At 34.4% G+C, this 23,021-nt stretch overlaps 1 protein-coding gene across 4 annotated transcripts in view; it reads left to right on the top strand.

Moving 5' to 3' along the window:
- The window catches only part of Nubpl (nucleotide binding protein-like), a 199,588-nt gene that overhangs the window by 62,923 nt on the left and 113,644 nt on the right, over window positions 1-23,021 (top strand). For all 4 annotated transcript variants that reach the window (XM_013510457.1, XM_005376951.2, XM_005376953.2 and 1 more), the window contains exons 5-6: window positions 3,771-3,810; window positions 3,900-3,990. In XM_013510457.1, coding sequence (XP_013365911.1) covers window positions 3,771-3,810; window positions 3,900-3,990 — 131 coding nt within the window. The remainder of the gene's footprint in view (window positions 1-3,770; window positions 3,811-3,899; window positions 3,991-23,021) is intronic.

Below are 23,021 nucleotides of genomic sequence, written 5' to 3'. Positions count from 1 at the left end.
TCCTATGAGAGTCAAGATTTTCAAAGTAGGTATTGATGATCTTCTGAATTTCTTCAGGATCTGTAGTGATTTCACCCCTTTCATTCCTTCTTGCCTTTATTTCAGTTTTTCTTTCTTTTTTTTGATGAGGTTGGCTAGGGGTTTATCTATTTTATTTATTCTTTCAAAGAACCAACTCTTTGATTCATTAATTCTTTGTATTTTTTTTTTTTTTTTTTTAGTCTCCATTGGGTTAATTTCTGCTCTGAGCTTTATAATTTCTTGCCTTCTTTGGGCTCTGGGTTTGACTTGCTCTTCTTTTTCTGGGAACTTGAGGTGCAGTATAAGATTGTTTATTTGTGCTTGTTCTGTTCTCCTGAGAGTTCACCACTATAAATTTCCCCCTGAGGACTGCTTTCATTGTATCCCACAGATCCCTGTAGGTTGTATCTCCATTTTTGTTTGTTTGTATATAGTGTTTAATCTCTACTTTGATTTTATCTGTGACCCATTTGTTGTTCAGGAGGATGTTATTTAATTTCCAACTGTTTATGGAGTTTTTGTGTTTTCTTTTGTCATTAATTTCCAGTTGCATTGCACTGTGGTCTGAGAGTATACATGTGATAATTTCAATAACTTTGCATTTACTTAAACATGTTCTATGAACTAGTATATATCCTATTTTAGAAAACATCCCATGTGCAGCTGATGGATGGAGCATCCCATGTGCAGCTGATGCTGTTGGATGGAACACTTTGTAAAGGTCTACTAAGTCCATATGTTCACACATTTGGTTAAATTCTGTTATTTCTTCCCCAATTTTTTGTCTAGTTTATCTATTTCTTTGTGACAATGGTGTGTTATAATCCCCTGTTATGATTGTGTTGCTACTTATTTCATTTTTCATGTCTGTTAGAATTTGTCTTATATAGGTGGGTGCTCCTATATTTGGTGCATAGAAGTTTATGATTGTTATCTCTTCCCCTTGAAGCTTCCCTTTCACAGGTATGTAGTGACCTTCTTTATCTCTTTTGATTGTTCTTGGTTTGAAGTTCATGTTGTGTGCAAACAGAATAGCTACACCCGCTGTTTTCTGGGTTCCTATTGCATGGAGTATTGTTTTCTATCCTTTAATTTTCAGTCTTTGATTTTCCTTTTGAGTTAAATATGTTTCTTGTATACAGCATATAGTTGGGTTTTGTTTCCTAATGCACTCTGCAAGTCTGCTTCTTTTGGTTGGTGCATTGAGACCATTTACATTGATGGTTATAACGGATATGTACTGGTTTGTCTTTGTCGTGGTATTTTCCTGCTGTTGGATCCTCCTTTTTCTCACTGTTTAATTGCTTGCTCTGCTTGGTGGATCTTTTCTGTTGTTGTTCTTGGAGTTGCAGTCTCTAGTATATCTTTTAGTATTCTTTGTAGGATTGGTTTGGCACTCATGAATTTCTTCAGTTGTTCTTTATCATGAAAATCTTTTATTTCTCCATTAAATTTGAAAGATAGCTTTGCAGGGTACATCAATCTGGGTTGGAATTTGTTTTCTTTCAGTACCTAAAGTACTTCACTCGAAGCTTTTCTTGCCTTGATGGTTTGTGTTGAGAAGTCTGCCGTGATTCTGATAGGCTTTCTTTATAGGTGATCTGTTTCTTTTCTCTAACAGCTTTTAATATTCTGAGCTTTTGTTGAGTTTCCAGGGTCTTGATCTCTATATGTCTGGGTGTAGATTTGTTTTGGTTATGTTTAACTGGAGTTCTATATGTTTCACTTATCTGGATGTCCAATTCTCTTACCATGCCTGGGAAATTTTCTGCTATTATTTCTGCAAATAATCTTTTTATGTCATTTGTGTTGACACCTGCTGTTTCATTAATACATATTAATCTGACATTGTTTCTCTTTGCTTTGTCTTGCAGTTGTTGAATTGTTATTTCCTGATTCCTTGTTGTTTTCAAGAGATCCCTCCTTTCATGTTCATTGGTGGCAATGCTGTCTTCAAGGTCCGAAAGTCTATCTTCAGCTTCATTCAGGCGGTTTTGCAAGCTTTCAATGGAATTTTTAATTTCCTGGATATCTGTTTGCATCTGTTTCATACCTTCTAGTTCTTTTCTATAGTGTTCCCTGAAGGTTTCATTGAGTTGTCTATGCTCTTCTGTTTTCTTGTCTATGTCATCTTTGGAAATGCTGAACATTTCTTTCATTATTGTTGTCATTTCTTTTCTCACCTGAGACATTATTTCTGAAATCTTCTATGGCCTGATGGAGTTGTTTCTTTACTTCAGTTGCTATCATTTCAGAAATTTCAGGTGCATGACTTCCAGGCTCTTCTGTGTTGATGCCTCCTGGACTTGTTTTGGGTGGTGTGGAGGTCTGGGATTGCACTTTGCTCCCGCTTTCTGTCATTTTTGAAGAACCAGAGACTCCCTGTAGTGCAGTCTCACTGTCCTGATTGTGTGTGAGTGGCAGGGCAAGAGTCTGAAGATTCCCAGTGTCAGTGTAGCTCCTGTGCTGGTGAGTGGTGGCAGCCCAGCCCGGGCCGATACGCTATGTGTGTGGCAGGTAGCCCCTGAGGTCCCAGAGGGTCCCGGAGGTTTCGCCTGCCTTGCATGTTGGTCAGGGAGGCGGAGCCCAGACTCACTGTACTTCACGAAGGTGTCTGGGGTTTCAACCAGCTGGGGGGTATGAGTGTGGCGGGTAGCCACGGAAGCCCAGAGGGTGCCCGAGGTTTCTCCTGCCTTGCACGCTGGTCAGGGAGGCAGAGTCTAGACTCACCGGGCTTCCCGAAGATCTGTCCTAATCTTTTCGATCAGTCATAAATTAAGAGGATTCCTACCATGCTGAAGAAGTAGGCTGTGGAAACAAGTATTAATGGGGATATGGTTACATCTTTATAGATAACATGAAAAAGGAAACTATATAGTAATCCTTTGTTGACACATATAATGTGTATTTCTCTTTTGTATATTTGACCATGTGGAATTAATTGTTTTTCTTTTGAGATTAGTGCAATGTCCTGTCTCAGATTTCAAAAGTTTATTAACTTTTTTTGATATACTTTTCAAACTCTTAAAGAAGAAACTGAAATGAAGTAACACTCCAACATAGGGAGAACTGATTAGATGTGTGTATGCATGTAGATATACATGTATGTGTGTGTGTGTGTATATATATGTATATATATACACACTGGATAGGCATATGTATATAATTGATGATTTACATATTTATGCGCATGAATAAAATTGATAGAAAAATTAATGTCTGGGCTAAACCCTAACCCTATTTTGAAATTATAGATGAATTGTTTTTTAATGCAAATGTATTCCATCTATTTCTAGACAGTACAACTATTGAGTATAGTATTTAAATAATTATAAATTTTGGTGAATTGGTTTAAGTTAAATTATAGCCTATTTGTATTTCTAATTTGACATTCTTGGAAAAGAGGCTAGAGGGTAGACGGGAAAAGAGTAGATGTTTATCAAAGAGTATAAGGTTTCATTTAGATAAAAGGAATGAGTTCTAAGGATCTGATGTATGACACATTGACTGTTATTAAAAATACATTATTATATATTTCAAAGTTGCTAAAAGATATGTGTCTCTACCACAAAGAAAGTAAATGAAGTGATGGATATGTTAATTAATCTAGTTTGACCATTCTACAATGTATACATGTATAAGTACTTAATATTTGTCAAAATAATAAAAAATTTTTAGATGAAAAAATGTCAATATATTTAATGTATAATGCTTTACTTTTCTAAATGAGAGATTTTTTCTTATTTCAGATAACCAGATGAGGCCTCTTTTGAATTATGGTATTGCTTGGTGAGCATTTTTTAAAATTTTGTATTACTGTTTAGAATACTATCCATTAGCTTATACACCTGAGTTGTGCTTTTGTACTACTGTTGCAGTATGTCCATGGGCTTCCTGATTGAAGAGAGTGCACCAGTTGTTTGGAGAGGCCTTATGGTAATGTCTGCCATTGAGAAACTGCTGAGGCAGGTAAGAAAATTGCATTAAAAATCATTTCATTATTGGCGTGGCTGGGGTTACTGCATTTGTTGACTGGAGAATTGTAAAAGTTTGGGGTTAAGTTTGAGATGTTTTTTGAAGCAATCCAGTTGATGGACTTAATGAATGAGTAATGTGACACCTAATGAGTTACGTGGCACCAGGACCAAATGTCACTGTTGTATGATTTAATCTTTATTGTTGCCTGTGAATACTAAAAATGCTACTGGTGTAGTTTATATTGTTTTTGTTGCTTTCTTGAGTCTGCAGTAAGAAGAACAGACAAATAACCTGTGCTTTCTAGATTTAGGGTTAATCTCATTGGGGCACAAATTGAATTGTAAAAGTAGTATAGATATTCTTCAGATGTAGAAAGTAATCATATAAACTGTGGTACTAGTGATTTTAAATTGTTTCTCCTAAAATATAATTTTTTTTGCTTTGCATATGCATACTTATATAGTTATGTATGTAATATCAGGTCAATCAACTTTAATATATCTTTAAGAAAGGGGCAGACCATTTCCTTGGATAATGTAAGTGTATGAGTTGGGCTGTATGTTAATTATACTGTGCTTGGAATACATTTTTTCTCTATGGCTATGAGTTTATAATTTTGTTCTAGGTAAATATTAAAAGTAATTTGCATTTACTCCACCAATTTATAACAGTCATGTCTAATTTATTTAGATTCTATTTTGGGTCTAACATCATGCTCTAAGTGGATAATTCTAATGCTAAACCTTTCTATATTCCTTTTCAGATGTGCATGTAACAGATTTCAGTATTAAATGCTGAAACCCTTCCTTTTTCTTTGTTACATCTTGTCTTCCTAGTGTTTTTCTTCAGTTCTGTCAAATGTGTTTTTTGATCTTTGGACCCAAATTCCGATTCTTCTAGTTATTTAAGTTTCTTGGCTGCATTCCCTCCTCTTGTTGGTTATTTCAGTTATATTCCCTGAAATACCCCTTGTTTGCAACTTTAACCTTTATCTTTGTAAATTAACTTAGTCTTTTTTTTTGGGGGGGTCTCTTCTGTACTTATGAAGACTGTTACATAATATAGAATAATTGTGTTAATTGCCTGTGTTATACTTCTTCTTCATTTTTTTTTTTTTTTTCCCAGTACTGGATATTGAACCCAGGCCTCACACATGCTAGCAAGTAGTCTACCTCTGAACTACATCACCAGCCTAACATTATAGATGTTGTCTTCAAATTTAGCTACCCTCTTAACACTTTAGTCATCTGTTTTTAATCATTGATCTTATTTAGCAAAAGCTCATCTAAAAAACAATTTGTAGAGAATCTGGTAGTCTGGCTGAGGACTAAGTGGAGATTTGGTAAAAACAAACTTTCTGACAAATGAAATTGTATAATTCAGTTTATTCTGGCAAGCTCTAAAGATACATTTTCAGCACGGATACTATAAAGTATCAGGGTGGAAGATGGAGAAAATAAATGCACATATTATTTTATCAGTGTTCTTAGAGGCTATCTAAGGTTGTGTATGGATTGTATATATACTTTGCTCTTTCCTATAGTCACTTTTATCTGCACATTTTAATGGGATGTGCAAAGCTGTTATTTTAGGATCTATTGGCTAGTGCCTATCAAATGAGGTGCCAGTTAGGGTCTCTCCCTGCTTTAAAATTATTTATTTATTTATGGCAGTGCTGGGGTTTGAACCTGGGACCTTGTGCATTTCAGATAAATGTTCCACCACTAAGTTATGTCCTGAGCCCTCACTTTTTAATTTTAATTTTGCTTTGGAAGTGAACCTGTGCATAGCAGTGAATTGCAGAAGGTAGCTGATTCATTGGCTGGTTTAAAAAATAACCTAAGTATATATACTTTATCTTTTTACTGTTGAGGAACATTTGAGCTGTCTCCATATTTTGGCTATTGTGGATAATGCTGCTATAAATACAAGTATTCTTAAGAATTCAAGGTGCTTCACATCTCTGTAAATATTTGCTTTTGTCAGTCCCTTTATTTTTAAATATTCTAGTAGGTGTAAAATGGTATCTTGTTATGGCTTTTTTCCCAATTATTAGTGATATCGAACCTCTCTTCATGTGTGTACTGGATCTTGTTGTATTTTCTGTGGGATAGCTGATTGTCTTTTACTCATAGCTTTTTTTCCAAACGGATTTTATTGGTACATTTTAGGTATATATAATGATCACGTTTATCATAGAGAATTTGTAACTGTACACGATATAACTTGTTTTTTTTTCCATTCCACTACCCTCCCTTCAACCCCTCCTGCCCTCTCCATTTACAAAAGCTTTGTTTCTATTTCTTCCTTCATTTCACATTTTTTAACTTTTCCCTTTTTTTCCTTTGCCCTTTCTAATTCCTTGTTCCCCTACCTGTTTGAATATTTTCTTCCTATTTTACAATATCTATTATACATTTTTGTCCTTATTTACAATTTCAGTTTCTCACATGAGAGAAACTATGGTATTTATACATGTGTGCCCAATTTATTTCACTTAAGAGTATGGTCTTAAGGTGCATCCATTTGCCTGGAAATGTCTCAGGCTTATCCTTCTTTATGGCAGAGTAGTACTCCATTGTATATTTAAAAAACACATCTTTATCCATTCATTGGTTGATGGGCATTTGGGCTGTTTGTGAGATTTGGCTACTGTAAACTGTGCCTCTGTAATCATGGGTGTGCATATATCACTGTGGTATGATCCTTTTAATTCTTTTGAGAAGATACCCAGAAGGGGAATAACTGTGTTGAATGGAACCTCTAGTCCTAGTTTTTTGAGGAGCTTCCATACTGATTTCCACAGTGGTTAGACCAGTCTATACTCTTGCCAACAGTGGAGAAGATTCCTTTTTCTCACAGCCCCTCCAGCACTTGTTATTGGTTGATTTCTTGATGATATAGCCATTCTTTCTGGGGTGAGATGGAATTTCAGCTTTGTTGCCCTTCACATTTCATAAATGACCAATGATGTTGACATTTTTCTCATATATTTAATAGCCATTTCTATTTCTTCATCTGAGAAGTGTCTGTTCATTTCAGATGCCCATTTTTGGATTGGGTCTTTCAATTTGGGAGGTCTGATTTGTGTTTTCAATAGTAATCCTTTGTCTGAGGTACATCTGGCAAAAATTTTTTCCAGTCTGTAGGTTATCTCTTCACTCTGTTGGTAGTTTCTCTTGTTTTGCAAAAGCTTTTTGTAAGATGAGATCACAGTTATTTGTTATTTGTGATAGTTCCTGTGCAATTGAGGTTTTGTTCATAAACTGTTTACCTACACCAGTGTCTTAAGAGTTCTACCTATTCTGTCTTCCAGCATATTTAGTGTTTCTATTTTAATATTTAGATCTTTGATCAATTTTGACTTTAGTTTAGTGGATGATGAAAGATATTGGTCTAATTTTAATCTTCGATATGTGCAAAGCCAATTTTTTCAGCACCATTTATTAAAGAAGCTTTTTCTTCTAGTGAATATGTTTGGAACCTTTGTTAAAGTTAAGGTAGCTAAGTATGTCTGGAGTTGTTTCTGCATCTTTGAATCTGTTCCATTGATCCTCAGATCTGATTTTTTTTTTTTTTTCCATTACCATGCTGTTTTTGTTGCACTAGCTTTGTAGTATAATTTCAAGTCTGGGACTGTGATGCCCACTGCCTTGCCTTTGTTGCTCAGAATTGCCTTTTCTATTCTAGATCTCCTTCTGATTTAAAATGAATTTTGAGTTTGCTTTTTTAATTCTGTGTGATGTGCTCTTGGAATTTTGAGTGGTATTGCATTACATTTGTATAACAATTTTGGGAGTATGGCCATTTTCATTATATTGGTTCTTCCTACCCAAAAGCAAGGGATATCTTTCCATTTTCAGATATCCTCTTCAATCTCATTTTTCAGAGTACTGTAGTTTTCAATGTAGAAATCTTTTACTTCCTTCATTAGATTGATTGCTAGGTATTTCAGTTTTGGATGCTGTTGTGAAAGGTGTTGTTTCCCTAATGTCTGTCTCTCAGTGAGTACATACTGTCAGTCTCAGTGTACAGGGAGGCTATTGATTTTTGAGTGTTGACTTTGAATCTAGCTATGCTACTTAATTTGCTTATTAAATGTGTAAGTTTTTGGTGGGGTTTTGGGGGTCTTCCATGTAGAGCATCATGTCATCCATGAATAATGATAATATAACTTCTTCCTTTCCTATCATTAGTTCTTTTACTTCTTTCTCCTAATTGTTCTGGTTAAGTTTCCAGAACTATATTGAATAAGAATGGTGATAGTGGACATCCTTGTCTTGTTCCTGATTTTAGAGTGCAAGCTTTCAGTTTTTGTCCATTCAGAGTGATGTTGGCTGTTGGTTTGTCATAAATGACTTTTCATCAGATTGTGATAAAGACCATCTATCCAAATTTTCTGTAGGGTTTTTTTATCATGAATGAGTGTTGGATTTTGTCAAAAGCTTTTTCTACATCTATTGAGATGATCATATGGATTTTGTTCTTGACTGTATTAATGTGGTGTATTACATTTATTGATTTATGTATGTTGAACCATCCCTGCATCCCTTGGATGAATCCTACTTGGTCATGGTGTATAATCTTGATGATTTGCTGCATTCTGTTTGCCAGTATCTTATTGAGGATTCTTGCATCTATATTCATTAGGGAGATTGGCTTGTAGTTCTCTTTCTTAGTTGGGTCCTTCTCTGGTTTGGTATTAGGGTAGTGCTTGTTTCCAGGAATGAATTTGGGAATATTGTTTTCTTTTCAATTTTATTAAAGAGTTTGAGAAGTAGTGGTATTAGGTCTTCTCTAAATTTCTTGTAGAATTCAGCAGTGAATCTGTCAGGGCCTGGGCTTTTCTATGTTGGTAGGTTTTTAATTTTATCTACAATTTCTTTGGCTGATGTTGATTTATTTATTTCCAGTTTCATTGCATTATGGTCTGACATGCATGGGATAATTTTAATTCTTTTGCATTTACTTAAATATGTTTTGTGAGCTAGTATGTGGTCTGTTTTGGAGAACATTCTGTGTGCAGCTGAGAAGAATGTATATTCTGAGGTTGTGGGATGGAACACCTTGTAGACATCTATTAAGTCCATTTGTGCAGAAGTTTGCTTCGCTTCTAATATTTTATTGTTGATTTTTTTGTCTAGTTCATCTGTCTATTTGTGACAGTAGGAAGATCCCCCAATACAACTGTATTAGTTCTGATTTAGTTTTTCATGTCCATTAATATTTGTTTTATATAGTTGGGTGCACTGATATTTGTTGCATATATATTTATGATTGTTATCTCTTCCTCTTGGATTGTTCCCTTGACAAGGATATAGTGATCTTTGTCTCTCTTAATCAGTCTGGGTTGGAATCTGCTTTGCAAGTATAATAGCTGTTCCTGCCTTTTTCCAGGTTCCTTTCACAAGGAGTATTGTTTTACATATTCTGACTTCCAGTCAGTGAATTTCTTTTTGAGTTAAATGTGTTTCTTGTATGCAGCATTTTGTTGCATATTGCTTGTTGATCCATTGTTCCTGTCTGTTTCTTTTGATTGGTGAATTGAGACCATTCACTTTGATGGTTATAATTTATATGTATTGACTTATCCTTGTCATATTATTGTTGGTTCCCTTTTGCCCCCTCTCTGTTTTTTTCTGGTACCGGGAATCGAATTGACAACCTTGTGCTTGCCAGGCAGGCACTGTGCTGCTGAGCTAAATTCCCAGCCCTTCCCCCTCTCCATTTGATTACTTACCTTGCCTGGTGGGTTCATTCTGTTGGGGTTTATGGAGTTGCAGTCATTAGTGCATCCTCTGTGTGCTTGAACTCAGCTGGGAGCTGCTAAGTGTAGCCAGTGGTTTTTCTGAGTTCTGAGTTTAGTTGGTCCCTCTCCAGTATGGCACCCAGCCAATCGCCCTCTCCTGTGGGACAGCCAAATCCAGACACTCACTAGTCAGTGCAGTGCATGGCGTCTACTGTTCCACTGCACTTCTGTCTCCCCGTAAAGACCCCTGGGGTTGCTACTAGTTACTGTGTGCCCACAGGTTTGAACTGGTCCTCCTACACAGTGAGTCTCGACTAAGGGAGAAGGGTCTGCCATCTCCTTCTTCTTTGAAGTTTCTCTCTTTGCTCTTCCTGTGGGCTTCAGTTCTTGCTTCAGATCCTTCCTGGGTCCAGGGGACCCACTTCCCTCCTTCTTTTCTTCCTAGTGTTGCTATATTCCGTTATCTGGACAACACATCTTGGAGAGGCTCTTTCTCTGCTGCCACTCTGCCATCTTCCTTACCACTTACACCTATATTGGCTCATTTTTCTCTCTTTTCTTAAGGGAGGTTGATTTTTTTATTAGTATATATTTGCAGTACACAATAAATACATTTATTGTGCTGAATTGGTACATATACATATTGCATCTTAATCTTTTTTACTGTCCTTTCCCTTCCCCACCCTCCTGTTTCTCCCATCCATAGACCCCCTTTCCATATCCATAAATCTGTTTCCTTTTTTCATTTTAAATGCAGTTGAGTTACAGGAATTCTAATGTGTTCTTACTATGGGTCCATTGTCTGATATATATTGGGAGTATTTTTTTCCAGGCTATGGATTAACCTATTGAGCTGAAGCTCTAAATTTTAATGACATGTAGTTTATTAATGTTTAGGTTTATTTTTTAAATATAATCTCTTTAAGAAGTCTTTTGTCTGCCTACCACAAGGTTTTAAAGATATTTTTATGTATTTTTAGCTCAAAGTTTTATAGTTCTGGTTTATGTAGCCTTAATTTTTATGTGTGAAGTATGATAAGGGTCAGAGTTTATAGTTTTTCACTGTTTATCCATTTATCCTAGCACCATTTATTTAAAAGATTTTTCTCACTGAATTGCTTTTGTACATTAGAGGAAAATCAATATTCCATATGTATGTAGACTATGGTAAATTGTGTTCCATTGATCTATTTATTTAATCCTTGAAGTAAAAATATAGTGTCTTGATTATTGTAGCTTTATAGAAGGCTACATTTGGAAATATGAATCTTTCAACTTTGTTCTTTTTCAGGATTATTTTGGCTACTCTAAGTTGCTTTATATTTTTACATAAATTTTAGGTTAACTTGTCAGTTCATACAGAAAAGTATGTCAATATTTTTATTAGAATGGCATTCAATGTATATATTAATTTTGGGTAAAGTGGGATCCTGACAACACTGAGTCTTACAGTCTTTGTGTATGTTATATTCTACATATGTTTAGGTTTTATTTAATTTCTTGGAGTTATGTTTTATAACATTCAGAGTCCAGATTTTATGCTTCTTAGGTTTCATCTTTTATGTATTTTTCTTCATTAATGATATTATAAATAAAATTGATTTTGTATTTAAGTTGTTACTAGCGTATGGAAATATGTATTACTGGTTTTTGTACAGTAACTTTAAATTCTGTGACATCACCAAATTTCTGTAGTCTAATATTAGTGCAGTAATTTTCTTAATATTTTATATGCACATGATAGCAGATAGCTTCCTTTCTTCTTTTCCAATCTATTCCTTTTGTTTCCTTTTTTGGTGTTCTTGTGTCATTGGTTGATACTACCAGTATAATGTTGAAGAGAAAAGATAAGAGCTGACAGATTTGCTTTGCACCTTGATTTTGGAAGGGGAAGAAGACAGAGTATGAAATCTGTCTATCAGGTTGAGGAAGTTCTTCTTGTTGCCTTTTTGCAGAGAGGTTTTTCTATGAATGAGTGTGGAATTTTGTTTCTTCCATTCAGTGAAATGATCATTACAGTTTTTCTCCTTTATTCAGTTAATTGATCTTCTAATGTTAGACCAACCTTGTGTTCCTGCAATAAATTCTTCTTGATCATGATGTTTTAATTGTAACTAATGTTATAATTACTTTTAGTATAATGCTGTATTGTTTGCTAGATTTTTATTAATGACTTGGCATCAATATTCATGAAGAATATTTGTTTGTAATTTGCTTTTCATGTAGTTGTTTTCAAGTGTTGTATGAGAGCTAAACTGACCTCAAACCATGAGAAGTGTCTTCTCTCCTATTTTGTAAAAGAATGTGTGTAATATTATTATTGTTTTTGGTTTAAACATTTATATTTCCTGGAATTTATCTATGAAATCTGGGCCTGGAGTGTTTTGTTTTGTTTGTAGTTTGAGAGAATGTTTTTAGTGCATATTTCTACTCACAGTTTTAGTGTTATCTTGTTTTATATGTTTTAGAGGAATTTGTTCTTTTCACTTATATAATTGTGCATGAAATTTGTTCATAGGATACAGGGTATAAACTGTCCTTTCCTTATTCCTAATATCAGTAATTTGTTATATTTCTTATTGTTGATTGTTCTTGTTCTGTTCATCAGTTGTATTTTTTCTAAAGAACCGATTTTTTGTCCTTTTCTATATTGTATGTCTGTTTTCTGTTTTATTGTTTTTTACATGCATTAGTATTTCTTTCCTTTGATTTATTTCAGGCTTAACTTTTGTTCATTTTTTAGCATCTTAAGGTAGAGACTTAGACCATGAATTTTAAATATACCTTCCTTTTTAAAATATAAGTAGTTAAGATTATACATTTATCTGTAGGTATTGCTTAGAAACCCACAAATTCTGATGTGTTAGGCTTTTATTGCTCAAAATGATTTCTAATTTCTTTTTCTTTTTTTAACCTATGAATATTTCTATTTAATTTCTAAAGATTTGAGGATTGTTTTAAAACTTAGTAACCTTGATTTCTAGTGTAGTTTTGTTTTGGTTAGAGAATATATTATGTGTTTTATTTCAAGAATAAGAAATTTGTGTGACTTTATTGAATCAATATGTGATCTATCTTTGGGACTGTTCCATGTGCTCTGGGAAAAATATATATTTTGAAGTTATTGTGGTTAATGTTCCATAAGTATCGTTTAGGTCAGGTTGAGTGATAATGTTTTCAAATCTTTTATATCTTTATGGTTTTTTTGTCTAGTTATTCTATAATTTACTGAGAGAAGTTTTGGCTTTTACTTCATGTATTTTGAAGTTCTGTTCTTAGATCCACATTTTAGTATTGTTATGTCTTTGTTGAATTCTATTTTTGTGAATGCTTCTCCATATCTCTGGAAAACGCCTCATAAAATATTGTGTGATATTAATACAGCTGCACAAGCTTCTTATGAATACAGTTACCATGGAATATCTTTTAAAATTCTTTTGCTTTTAAACTTCAGTGTCATTATATGTAGGTGAGTCTTTTAATAAACTATTTTGCTGTTTTAGACAGCCAAATGATCTTTGCTTTTAGTGGGTTCATTTTATACTTAGTATAGATATTAATTTGATTGGGTCTAAATCTGCCATTTTGACTCTTCTCTGATTTGTTCCATCTATTTTTTTCTTTCTCTGGTACTTAAATTTTTTTTCTTGTATTCTTTTGGATGAGTGAAATATTTTTCAAATTCCATTTACATTCTTCTATTAACTCTTCAGCTATACCTCTTTGTATTATTGTATGGCTGCTTTAGAGATTATGATATGTTTTGTTAGTCTGTCATAATCTTAAAGTTAATATTGTACTGCTTAATATAAAATTAAACAACTTTGTAGCTTATAGTTCCATTTACCATCTTTTATTTATATATTGTGATATGTTTTAAATATATGTACATTGTAAATCTCACTGTATAAATATAGTACTATGAAATTTACTTGTTGTCTTTTAAACAAATTAAGAAAAAGTCCTTTGTATTTACCCATACATTTGGTATTTCAATGCTGTTCATTCCTTCTTGAGATTTGAGTTTTAGTTGAAGTCTTTTTTTTTTGTTTGTTTGTTTTTTTGGTACCGGGAATCAAACTCACGATGTCGCGCTTGCCAGGCAGGCGCTGTGCCGCTGAGCTAAATCCCCAGCCTCGAAGTCTTTTTTTTTCATTCTAAGAATTTCCTTCAGTATTTTTTGTGGTGTGGTTCTGCTAGTGATAAATTTTTGCAACTGTCATTTATTAGAAATATCCTTTTTTTCTACATACTTTCACTATATAGAATTCTGAGTTGATGTTTTTTCTTTAGTTCTTAAAGATGTTCTGTTGTTTTCAGGCATGATTATTTCATGTTATTTCTGATGAAAAACCTGCCACAATTTCTATAGTTGTCTCCCCATGAATGCTGTTTTTCTTGTTGGTTTTCATAATTTCCTTTATATCTTTGGTCCTTATTCTTACCTACCCCTGAAAAACTGATGTTCTCCACAGTTATGTCCATAGCTCAGAAGTTGAGGATGTGGATTCTAGACCCACATTTGCCTGGTTCATTTCCTTCTCCACATCTAGTAGTTGTGTGACTTTGGGTATAAACTTTTCTGAGCTTTGGTTTTCTTACCTTTGAAATGGGGTTAATGATAGGTACTTCATCCTGACTATTAAATGAGTTTATATGTGTAATAGTCTTAGAAAACCTACTGCCACATACATGTGCTTTGTTATTATTCTAGTCTATCAACCACAACATAATTTTCACATTTCCCTAATCAGGATAATAAAGTTCTTTTAGAGAAGTTTTGTATTGTTTCTCTGGTCACCTGTGCATACTTTCAGTCTAATTTCTGTTAGAGGCTGTTGGGACCACTTTGGTGATGTGAATTCAGAGTGGAAAGCTTCTTGGGTACCAACTTGTGGTTCATGTCAGAAGGAGGTGCCATCCCCCAACACCATGCTGCCATGCCCAGAGTTCTAGGTACATGTTTCCTCCTGATTTCTTTTTGAGTTGTGGACTTTTCATCTACCTCTAGCTTAAGCAGGTGCAGTCCTTCAGGTTCCCATCTTTATGGAGAATTCTCCTGTTAAAATATAACTCATCATAGGTGCTTTCCTCTCTCTTAGAGTGCTACCTAAAACAATGATGTATTTTACAGTTAGTGGGATGCTAGGCTAAACGTTAGGGGCAACAGCTGTGTAACGTATTTGCACACAGGAATCATTTAGCAACCTTTAAAAACTTTCACATTTCAGGCCACACTCCAGGCAAATGAAATGACAGAATTTGGGTATGCAACCCAAACGTCAGCATTTTTGGAACTGTTTCTTGTCTGCAGATAAGTTTGACTATGATTTGGAGAGTTTTATGAATGACAGTTAAGTGAAAATGAGAATTGAGATAGAGCAAGGAGGAAATAGATGTTATGTGGCCATTTCTGATCCTTTGGTAGAATAGGAAATGAAAAAAGTCAGATTATAAGGGTTTAAGAATAAAAGGCAATATAATGGAGTTGGAGTTCTGTTCTGCTTAGTAGATAAAATAGGCCATTCAGTGGGGACTGGAAAACTGTGGTACTTCAAGAAGGATGGCATCAAGTGGACACCTTTTGTTTTATGCCCTCCCTCCCCAAAAGGGGACAGTGATACCTTTTCTGGGTAATAGGACTTAGTGAGGAGGGACTGAAGATTACAGAAAATGAGAAGATTATTGAAAGAGGAATATTATGAAAAGGCAAAAAGGAATGGGACAAAAAAATCAGGTAGATGAGTAATGTTGGGAAATCTGTAGTTTCAGGTTGAAACTTGGAATAGAAAAAAGGGCATATTAGGTAATCTAGTTATATCTGACAGTAAAAATAGGTCAACAAAAGCTTTCTGTCCTTGATTTTTCTCAGTAGAAGGAAAAGGATGGTGGGTTTACTCAATAGACAACGATTCACAAATTTTGGTGTTTATAAAAATTACCTTGAGAGCTGGTGGAAAATTCAGATTTATAACCTTCCCATTCAGCGGCATCGTTTGAAGGTTTTTGTTGAGAGGGCTCAAGGTAGGGCTGAATTTTAAATTAGGTTATTTTAGGTGACTTACCAGGTTCTGAGATTAGGGTTAAGTATACAGTAGCACAGAAGGAGTGCTTGTGCTTTCAGAGGAGGAATAAATAAGATGAAGGGATGAATGGTAAGATCCTTGTTTAGCAGTTAAGGCCCCCTGGACACTACATATCTAAACTTTTAGTTTTGCCATGTTTTCTGAACTATTTTGATAACTCTAAAGCCTATGAGCCGACATCGGCAAACCCACTGTTAGACCCAGGATTAGTAACTGGCAAGGCAGAAAGTCCAAATGTGAAAAATATGCAGGGAATTAATGAAGGAAACATTGAAGTCACCTCTTGGATTCCAGGAACTTACTCAGGAGGGATTAGGTAAAATGGGAAGGATCATATAATTGAAAATCTCCTGTTATGGGGCAGAAATGATTCAGAAGCTATGGGAGGAACGGGCATGAGAAACGACATAGGAAAATTGGTCATGTTCCCAGGAGGTAGGACCTTGGAAGAGTTAGGCTTTTTTTTTTTTTTTTTTTTTCTTTTAGCAGAATTTGGAAATAGCTTATATGAGGAAAGTCAGGTATCTGATATAGTGAAAAAATATCACAGATCAAAGTATTTCCGAATGGGCTGGAACAGCACTGTCAAATAACATGTAGGATTCCCAGCTGAGTTTGAATGAGATGTACAATGTACAAGAACAACTGGGGACATACCCATACAAAATATTATTCATTACATGTGGTATTCAAAGTTAATTGAATTTCCTGTATCTTTGTTTGCTAAATCTGGCATTTCTAGGTGGAAGTGAGGTTAATGTGGTAAAGACAGTGAGTAAGAGTAAAGCGGATACAGTAGTGGACTGGGGGCAGAGTTACTTGAAATATGTATTTGAAGTGGTACAAAGGGCAGGTTCTTGAGCCCGGATTGGAGGGCATGAGTATTGAAATGAAAGGAGCATTAGAGTGGGAGGTGGGGAGAAGAATTATAATAGGATGTAGGAGTCCTGCTAGGGTCATTCTTTGTAATTTAGTGAAAGAGATTGTTTGTCAACTGCTTTTACCAACGTTTGCAGTTCATCTGCAGGATGACTTATTCAGAATATGGAAGCCTTGGATTCAATTTGTCAATTTCTATCAGTTTATCAGTATAGTTTCACCTCACTTCCTTCCAACCTGATTTGTTAGAAAGAAGGAAAAAGAATAATGAATAAATATGGAATGTGTTCATGAATGTATTTTGTGATGCATTGTGAGAAAGTTTGACAGGGTATAAAATTAAAAATTAAATACAGTATTAGAATCAATTGGGTAAACTAGGCAGATAAATGCTAGAATGCCATGTTTGAGTCCTGAACTTTCCTGTATGTGTTTCTTTATATTATCCCAATATTTGAAACAATTTCTCCATATTTTCCATTTTGACTTTAATAACTAAAGTCAAGCATACAGTACATTTCATTCATTTAATAATCTGTTAATATTCCTGAGTAATATTTCATTTTATTTGTGTTCAACATAGCTATAACGAATTTAACACAAGTTAGGAAGTATTTTCTTAGAATCTTTGAGTTTGGAAACATGGGATATTGGAAAAAAATTTATTTATTACAGAAAGGGCTACAGAAAGGAAAACTTCAAAGGCTTGTCCGATGTGAGCACCTGCTGTGGTCACCATGTAAACCCCGGAGACCAGGGATTTTGGCAGCAGTTTCAATGCTTTTACTTCAATCTCTGGTATCCCCAAATGTGAAGCAGATGCCAGCTTTCTTCTCTAGGGTTCTGATAATGGCACATAATGAGTTGGTTGTTTCTTAGCAACTAAAGAAGCAGTTTCACTTTGGCTGATCTTGCAATAAGAATGAGACATTTTCCCTTGATAGTTGGTATTAGTGATTTCCCTGACAATGGAATTTCACTTTTGAATAAGGAATGTTCTCAGCATTTGGTTTCCTAAAGAATTTTGCTTTTGAGTTGGGCTAAGCTCTGCTTAATCCTGTGTAAAACGAAAAAAAAAAAAAAAAAAAATGAACCCCCTAAGTGCCTCTCATGGGAAGAGCCATAGGAGTTTGATACATAGTTTCTCAAATGGCAAGTGATTATACAGGAAAGCTATAATAGGCGTATTTTTCCCAGTGCTTAATAGGATAATTAACAACCAAATTCTTTTCTGTATTTAATGTTTGCAGCAATAGAGGTTTATTAGGTAACAGCCAATGTGTTGTGGAAATAAATATGCACAAAATTTTTATTACCAGTACTATTTCAGTATAAAGTCTGTGTAGAAAAAAAAAAATTAATCTGTAACCCATTTGATTTCAAACAGTAGTCTATAATAAATATTATTGTTATTATACCTGAAGATTTTAAACAGGTTCTTATAGTTCACTTTAAGGTGAATTATGGAACAATTCAATGTTTATCTTTTAGATATTAGTTGTATGGCATCTACACTTAACTAATCGTCTTAAAATTCCTCTTGACAGTGGTAATATATATGGAAATCTTTCTGACTGTAAGATATATGCAAGCATGAGGAAATTATTCAGTGATCTTTGTATTCATTCATTGCTTAAACAGTTTCTAAGGAAATGGTGTTTTTCTTCCTTTGACATTACGTAGCTAACATGAAGTACCTTCCTCACCTAGATTTAGAGTATGATATATTAAATTTCCAAGGGTTTCAGACATGTAGGCAAAGAAATTAAAATATTAAGTAACGTTCTTAAGATAATTAAGTTGGTCATATCTACACATAAGAAAGAAATTTACTATCTTTCAAGAAATAGTTACACATTATACATTAACTATAGGTGAAGACATTGAATATCTCTATTGTCAATTTTTGGCATCTGACCTCATTCAATCCTCTGTATGATTTTTGCATCATCACATACTTACCAGGTCTTCTATTTAAAAATGCTTTTAGTTCTCCATGACATAATAGGAAGGAAGAAAACTAACTATTTCAATTGGACAGAATAATCTTTCAAATACCTAAGACTTAGCCTTTTTTTTTTTTTTTTTTAAATAAAAGAAGTTGATTTATTTGAAGGTGAGGGAAAGGGGAAAGAGAGAGAGATGGTGAACAGCTACTCTGTATGTGTAGGGACTATTTGAAAGGGAAATACTCCTTATATCTATCATTAAAAAATTTTTTTTAAACATGAAGCAGAGTTTCCATATCCAATAACTCCACTATTGCTTCTAGATTCTTTGGAAACTTAATCCAAGGCTAAAGATTTAATTATGTTAAACATTGTTTTGCATTCTCCTTTCCCTTTTAAGAGAATAGATTAGTGAACAAGGAAGTAGAAATATAAGTAAAGCTCAGTTCTTTGAAATATTTTTAAAGGACTGTATTATCTAATAAGTGGGTTAGTTTGGTTAATCTCGCAGGAGTTCCTTTTAAGCATGGCATTTATTCATTCATTTAACAATTATTTATTGAGCTGACACATCAGATAATTATTGCTGTACTTTTAAAATGTCACTTGGCTTTTTATCATCTTCAGCAGTAGATGTTTGTTGGCTACTTACTATGTTTGGGATTGGTTAGATGCCAAGGATACAAGATTGTGTGAGACAGTGTCAGAATTCAAAATTATAAAATAAAACTTGAAGTTACAGACCTATTTTTGACTTAGGAGCTTGACCTTCAAATATACTGAAATTTTCATGATTTTCACATATTCTTGTACTGTGTTTTATTTAACATTACCAAAGCTGGACCTTAGGGGCCAAGACTGAGTGTTATATAGTACTGACTATTCGGATTGGTGGTATTGTTACCAGATTTTGCAGTTTTATTGAAGTTCCATGTCATAGAAGAAACCCTGCAGTCAGCATTGAAAGAGAACAAGTTGTCAGAAGTAGTTAGAAACAGCTTATAAATATTAATTCCTGGTTATTTCTTCCTACTTAGAAATGACCTTTTTCTGCTAAGTATCAGGGATTACTTACAGGAGTAGCCTCAGCTCGCTGTGATGACTGAGTATGTATATATGTAGTTTTGAATATTATAATGTTCTCTTTTACATGTTGCTATTGTGAGTATCTAAGACCAAAGCTGTTGTAGTTTTTATACTGGCACCTACTGTTCCCAGTTTCCTGCTCGCCTCATTTATGCCAAATTGCTCAAGCACTAAAGCAGATCTGACATTACTTGACTTTTTTTTCTAGTCCCTGTTAATGCAGATATACAGACTCTTTTCACCAGTAAAACTACTTAGTGATCTGAAGCTTAAAACCAGCAATTTAATCAAGAAAGCAACAGAAATAAAGCAAAGCAACCAAAGTTTATGGAAGATGAAGGCACTTTTACTATTCTTGGCTATGACTTTGTTCCTTGGATTGGATTTTAGGCCTTTTAGACATACCTTGCACTGTCCTGGATGTAGAAACAGTACATCATCCCCTACCCCTTCTCCCATTTGGTGTATCATTAGTTGTTTCTTTCTTTCTTTTTTTTTTTCTTCTAAGACAGAGTCTTCCTATGTAGTTCAGGTTGGCCTTGAACTCACTGTGTAGCCTAGGCTGGCTTCAAACTGGTGGCAATCCTCCTGCCTCAACTTCCTGAGTGTTGGAATTACAGGTGTGCATCAGCAGGCCCAGGTGTAGTTGTTTCTTTACCCCGACTCTCTCTTTGGCAGTGTTAATCTTTTTATCTAGTTACACAGCCTTCTTCTCTAGAACTTTTCAATATGGTAATAATAGGTTTTTCAACCTTAACCTTTTTCTTATTTCATACCTCAAAGCCTTTCTTTCTTTCTTTCTTTTTTATTATTTTAAAAATAAAAGGTGAAAAATACTAACAGACAGACAACATTTTACAAAATAGCAAAGGGTCAGTACAGACAGTACAGAGTTACAAACAGAGTGGTAGAGAATTAACAATACTTGTTTTCTTTATTTTGAATATATCGCGTTTTGCTTGAGGGAAAGACATGTTCTGAGCCCATTTTCTAGCTAACCCAAAGTCTAAGAGTGATTTAAATTGGGGTTGGGGTTGCCAGTTTTATTTACCTGTCCTTGACTTGTGTGCTTCCTAAGCAGAGGTGAACTTTGCTTTGATTTTATCCCTTCATATTAATTTCTCATATTCAGCAAGTAAATATGGAAAATCAGGATTTTTTATTTTTAGAACATAGAATTGAGGGTAGAATTTGACTCTTCAATCCAAACATGAAAGTACAACAACAGATTTCATTTTTTTTTTTTGGCATCTGAATAAAGAAAGGAAATTAAAGAAAAATAATTCTGGTCTAATTCTAGGTCTAAATCTGAAAAATGAATAGGAAAGGAAGTAACAAGAGAAAAGACATAAAGGCACTAGGAAATCGAAGCCATTATTGTGGTTTAAACATCACCAATACTTCTCTGACAAACCGAAAGATATTTGGGTATTGTTTTGTGTCTGACAACAGAAAAACTTCATTTCCTTCTTTTTTGTATGTATCAAGAGCAAAGTAAGAAAATAGAGGCCTTGGGACAATCATCTGATGTTAAGTGTAGGCTCCAGCTGTAGCTCTGACCTAAGTGGGAGGCATACAGAAAGCTGGCTTGGTAATAAGAGAATTGAAGAAATGGCAGTGTCTCATTTAGTTGAAACTAGCAGTCAAAAACAGTGTAAAGGAAGCACTGTTAGAAAAAATGTGCCAAGCCCGTGAAATACTTTGATCAAAGGGAGATGAAAGATGTCAGACACAATTCATTAGCAGCAAAAACCACTGAGGCTAAAATAATTTGCCTTTGAAAATGAATAAATTGAAAAGGAGGCTAATTGCCAAACCCTTACAATAGCCCATTTCTACCTTGAACACTTCCAAAAGAATTCCTAACTTTTTCGCTCAATTCTATTGTTGAGACAGACCTTGAAGAATAACCCACAATGGATTGAACTGAGTCAAGGATGAGGGTAAATATAAATGAGTCTTGTCTTCTGCAGTAATAATTAAAAAGTCATAATAAAGGTCACCTAAAATGACTTGCTGAATCGTTAGCGGAGCATCTTACTGCTGTGTCCTTTTAGATGGGCAAGGGCTTACCCTGTTGCTTCAGGTGCCGGCAAGGGATTGTGAAGTCAGAGTCAGATGTCAGAAGCCCACTGTAGCTGTTCGGGCTTCAAGGAGACGCAAACAGATCCCAGGCATAATACTGAGGACTGCACAGATTGTGACGTCTTTTTACTGCTTAGGCAGATACTGTATTTATTGATTTTAACATACATATTTTTCAAATTTTAATATCTCTAAAAGCTGGAGTGTATTTTATAATCAATAACATCATAGCATCGGTGTGTTTAACTTTTAGCACTTCCTTTTCATTAAATTTTAGCATTTTTCTTTCTTGGTAGCATATAAAATAGTAGTGAATCTTACAGTTGTGGTGTGTTAGTTATGATTAGATACAGTAGTTTTCTGGTGATTATTTTAATCCGGACTGACTTGTATTTTCATCTTTATCATAATTGCTGTGAAAAGTCTGTATCATTATTTTGGTCAGATTTTTGTTTTTTAATTGTTGAAACACAGTTTTAAACTGCAGGTGGAGTTTTGGTAACCTCATCCTCCCATTACTAGTTTTATTTTTCCCCTTATTACTTAAGCAGAGGCTGCCAGATTATTCTTTGCAAAGTGTAAGGCTCATGATACTAGGCATTTTGAAGCCTCTCAATGTTACTTTTTAAAGCAACCTGTCCTTTGCTTTATGTATTCTTTCAAAAAGTAATTTTTAGGAATATTATTGTAAATAAGAAGGGCATGAAAGCTGTCCCCATAGATTTTTTCTTTGGCTAATGTGAATCTTATTGATTTTTGTAAAACATATTACCAATACTATGTGATTATCCATAGTTTGAGCATAATTCTATAATATTTACATTCATAAGTGTGTGTGTTTCGTACTTGTTTAACATAATATTAACTTGGTGTTGATAAATTGTTCATCAAAGTAAATGATTTGTGGTGATTTAGACATCTTGTTTTTGTTATTTCTTTTCATATATGTGTTTATGCCAAGCCTATATGTCCGTAGAGACAAATACTAGACCTTTATAGTTACTTTGGTAGAGTCTAGTCTAAATCTGGTGCATTAATTACCTGAATGTAGAAAATATCATTTTTTTTTTTCTTTTTGAGTCAGGCTCTCGCTATGCAGTTTAGGCTGGCCTTGAGTTCATTTTGTAGCCCAAGCTGGTCTTGAACTTGCACTGATCCTCCTGCCTCAGCCTCCCAAGTAGTGGGATT

The sequence above is a fragment of the Chinchilla lanigera genome, unplaced genomic scaffold (assembly GCF_000276665.1).
Source record: "Chinchilla lanigera isolate Chin_1 unplaced genomic scaffold, ChiLan1.0 scaffold00008, whole genome shotgun sequence".
NCBI lineage: Eukaryota > Metazoa > Chordata > Mammalia > Rodentia > Chinchillidae > Chinchilla > Chinchilla lanigera.
Note: the sequence above shows the minus strand (reverse complement) of the source record. Positions and strands in the feature narration are given on the sequence as shown.